The following is a 4,035-nucleotide window of genomic DNA, read 5'->3' as shown; positions in this document are numbered from 1 at the left end:
AGGACGAGCAGCCGCTGTGTCTGCTGTACGGAAAAGCTGCCAGGTGGGTAACAGAAACGGAAGAATCAACCATTAGGTTCAGGTTGTGCGAATGCTAGCCCTCACAAACCCTCCTTTTGTTACTCTGCTGTCACGAGTCTGCGGTTCAGGGGCTGTGTGTGCTCTCTGCCGCAGGCCCGAGGCGAGCCCTCAAGCCGACGTGGCGTGAATTGACGGTGCTGACCGGGTAGCGCGGCTAAGGTGGCGCTGACTGAGACAGGTGCAGCAGCAGCAGCATTTCTTAATTACTCCTCCCCTTGCATTTTTCTGCCCGCTCCAGGCAGTGCCGTGTTCTGTGCAGGTTTTTCAGGGGCGGGTCAGCTGGCAGGCAGAGATGCTGTCTGTGGTGCCCTGAGGAGGCTGGGCGCTGGTGTGTCGGGGCAGAAGTGGGCCTATGGAAGGAGAGGAGACCCCAGCTTTTGGCAGGGAGCAGTTACCAGTCTATCTGAACACTGCTGCACTCGCTTCCTGAGCCTCCCAGGTGCTGTGCCCAGCCAAGACCCTCCTGTAACGCTGCCATTATGACCCTTATTCTGTGACCCTTTTATTGTGCTCAGAAGTATTGGGAATCTGGTGACTTGTTGCTTTGAACTGTCTTCCGCTTAGAATGTTTTGTTTCCCAATAGAAAGGAGCCCAAATCCAGCATTTTTCCTAAAAGGCTCAGTAATTGCACTGCTAACTGGGAAATTCAGTGGGACATGGAACGTGCCCAATATCATTGTGGGCTTTTTTTGATGTAACTTGTCATTGTAATTCCTCCAGCATTAAAATATACAGGTAAAATCATTTACCCTGTACCTGGGACCCATCTCAACACCCATCTCTGCTGGAGACACGTAGCTGTGTGGTTCTTTCAGGTGACACCAACAGCCTCAAGAGCTGCTGGGCTGCAGGTTTCCTGGGAGCAGCGTCCTGAAAGCATCGCTGTGTTCTCAGTCCAGGCAAGGAGACTAAGGCTGTGGCCAACAAATGGCGGCCTCCAGACCTTACCTGTGGTTAATGTATTTTAAAATGCATGGGGAAATCCAAAGGGTTCCAATGTTAAGGATGTTTGCCTTAGTCAAAAGTGAGGCTGCTTAGGGTAACTGACCTAATTGTATTGGAGATACAGGCAGGATTTAAAAGTAGTTACCTGTTAAAATCCTCAAGAGAATAAATTCTTTACTTGGGGGTTTTGTTTTATCAGCTGCTTCTGGGGAAAACAAAGGAAAGAACTTTATTTAACTCTACAAATGAATTCTGCCTGGAATTATAATTTGCGTTGTCATGAAAGTCAGTGGGAGGTTTGTCATCAACCTAAACGAAACCTGTCAGCTGCACATGTCCTTTCTTTAACACAATTTTTGTGCTTTCTTCTTCGTTCATTCTTCAGGCTGATTTTGGATGGTGCTCCTCTTATAGCTATACATAAAGCCAGGTATTTCAAGAAAAAAGATGGCTTGGCTCTGGGACCTGGACCTTTTGTAGCTGGGCTGGAATATGCAACGGACACCAAAGCGACAGTGGTGGGGAAGCCAGAGAAAACCTTCTTCCTAGAAGCTTTGCGAGGGACTGACTGTGCTCCGGAGGAGGCCGTCATGATTGGTGATGTACGTGGGTACCAAATACCTCATCACCTGCCTGTTAAACTGCCGTGCTTGTCTCTGCTGTGTGCAGCCTCCCAGATGCCGTGAGCCAATCTTTCTAAAAGCGCTGTGATTATACAAGGGGTGAAAATTGAACCTCCAAGGATTTAATGTGCAGTCCATGGGGTTAGTTCTCCTAATTGGGTAGGTTCTAGAGAAATCCTAACCACCCGACCGAAGGTCACGGGCCATCTCTTAACAAGAAGTGCCTTGCCACATCTCTGATGTCCATTCTTAAATCGCCCATTCCTGCAGGATTCCATCATGCTATTGGACCAGGCAAAAAAGCACATAGTAAAACTACTCCTGCAGTGTTTTTTCTGTTGGATCAGGATTTGACTCAGCTGCTTTTAAGTGGCTGGTTAGTGATGTGCAAAGCAGAGAATGTCATGAAAAACTCCTTAACAAATAGTGCCTGTGACTGCTAACCAGCTCCTGTTCTGTTCCAGGACTGCAGGGATGATGTTGGTGGTGCCCAGGATGCAGGCATGCGTGGGATTCTGGTAAGGACTGGTAAGTCCTCTGTGGAGAGGTCGTTTCAGGAGAGGATGGTGCATTCAGGGATCTCACCCCAGGTACTGGCAGCCCTGGTGCCCAACGCGAAGGTGCGCTCTGAGCCCAGGTGCTTTGCAGGCCCCCCGCTTCCTGTGCTTTGTTACGCCAAGGGGCTGCTAGGAGATTCCAAGTCCATCACCCCATTCATTTTGGGGTGAGTTCAGGAGATGCATTTCCTCATCTACAGCGTGGCAGCCTGTCGAGCAATAGCTTGTAGTTACGTCGCGACAGGCAGTAGGCTGTATTTACAGGGCTGGAGCTCAGACTGATAGCAGGATGATGTGAAGTCATGGATGGGGGTGGCTGATGGTGAAGGTGTGAAATTTTTGCTCTAAAGACTCTAAAATCCTGAGCACTCATCAAAGAAGAGAGAGAAATGTTACTGTGACGTCTTTGATTGCCAAAATCAGTCATATCAATGTAACCTCTAATCATTCAGCAATGCTGATGGCATTCCCTAGTAATTACACTAGTAATTATAAAAGTAATTTTGCCTCAGACAAAAGTGGAACCTTAAAGGACTGACATCTATTATCGGTGTTACTGGTGGTACCGTGGGCTGGTTAAAGTCTTTCTGAGGCAGGAGCTGCCCGTGCCACTCAGTCCATTATGTTGAAAGCAAGTAATCCTATTCCTGCTCCTAAAAGCCAGAAGGGAAGATGATAACAACATCATTTCAAGAACCTACAACACGACTATCAGTGTAGTCAGTGGAAGAATAGTGCCAGTAGATAAACAACACAAACTTTGAGCAGGAGCTGCCCCTGGAGGAATCTTCAGTCAGGCTCAGCGTTTGTTTAGGGAAGACTTGTGAGGTGTTTGTTACAGGAGAACCTCAGATGGGCATTCCTCCTCCGCGTCTGGTTGTTACTGATCTGAGGAGGCTGTAGTTTTCAGGGGGGGATAAAAGGATACCCAAAGGATCTTGGTAAATATATCTTTTTGTTAACCTGTTACAGGTAAATACCGTCCGGCAGATGAAGACAAAATCAATCCGGGCCCTTACTTAACCTGTGAGGATTTCCCAGAGGCAGTGGAACATATCCTCGAGCATCTCCTGTGAGAATGGGAATAGTTTGGAGAGACGTCCGTTTCACATAATCTTGTTCACTCTAGCTTCAAAAATTAAGGTCAGAGGATCAGTGCATGCATTGCACCAGAAACCTAGCCGTGAGCTCCTTCTGCGCGAGCTGTGGAAGGGCAGCGGGTCGGCACGGGCCCCCGCACCCTCAAGGCAAACCCCTTCCCTGTAGTAGCGTCAGGAGGGTGTGACAGGCATCACCGCGAGACAGAAGGGCTGCAGCAGCTGCTGCTTTCCTGCACGACACAGGGAGCGTGGCAGAGTTGTGATTGTTTTTGGTTTTCAGGAAGTAACTGATGAAAAGCCCTGCCTGGAAAGTGTCACGTTCTTCTGCTGAGTAAGCTAAACTGAAAAACCCACTGGAAGTAAGTAGATAAACCTCAAAGACTAGCCTCAGCCTGTAGTGATTTCCCCGACTGTGTCTCTGGTCTAATTTAAAGGTAGAGATTAAGCACATTTAGAAGTGACTTAAATTAAAATATCCCCACTGTTTAATAATAACTACTGTTGCTGTCTTTCCTCCCGTTAGAACAGAGCCTATTTTTTTGGTTTTGAAATTTTGCATAAAATTAAAACTGTCAGCACTTTACAGATGTTTTAATTAGATGCTGTTATTAAAAAGAATGGTACAGAAACAAAAACCTGGTGGTGAATGCCTTAGAGACTGTGAATTTTTGAAATTAGACTTCCGCAGGGCCCTATTAATGCTACAATGGCAAAATCTTACTATTGTT

At 47.3% G+C, this 4,035-nt stretch overlaps 1 protein-coding gene across 1 annotated transcript in view; it reads left to right on the top strand.

The window, feature by feature from the left end:
- HDHD2 (haloacid dehalogenase-like hydrolase domain containing 2) overlaps positions 1 to 3,283 on the top strand; it is a gene marked incomplete at its 5' end in the record, with an annotated part of 6,641 nt that extends 3,358 nt beyond the window's left edge. The window contains 3 exons of the mRNA XM_010147841.1: positions 1,413 to 1,629; positions 2,115 to 2,178; positions 3,180 to 3,283. Of these exons, the coding sequence (XP_010146143.1) occupies positions 1,413 to 1,629; positions 2,115 to 2,178; positions 3,180 to 3,283 (385 nt within the window). The remainder of the gene's footprint in view (positions 1 to 1,412; positions 1,630 to 2,114; positions 2,179 to 3,179) is intronic.
- Between the last annotated feature and the right edge of the window lie 752 nt (positions 3,284 to 4,035).

This window comes from Eurypyga helias, unplaced genomic scaffold (genome assembly GCF_000690775.1).
Source record: "Eurypyga helias isolate BGI_N326 unplaced genomic scaffold, ASM69077v1 scaffold30112, whole genome shotgun sequence".
In the NCBI taxonomy this organism is placed as follows: Eukaryota; Metazoa; Chordata; class Aves; order Eurypygiformes; family Eurypygidae; genus Eurypyga; species Eurypyga helias.
This window is presented reverse-complemented; position numbering and strand designations above follow the sequence as displayed.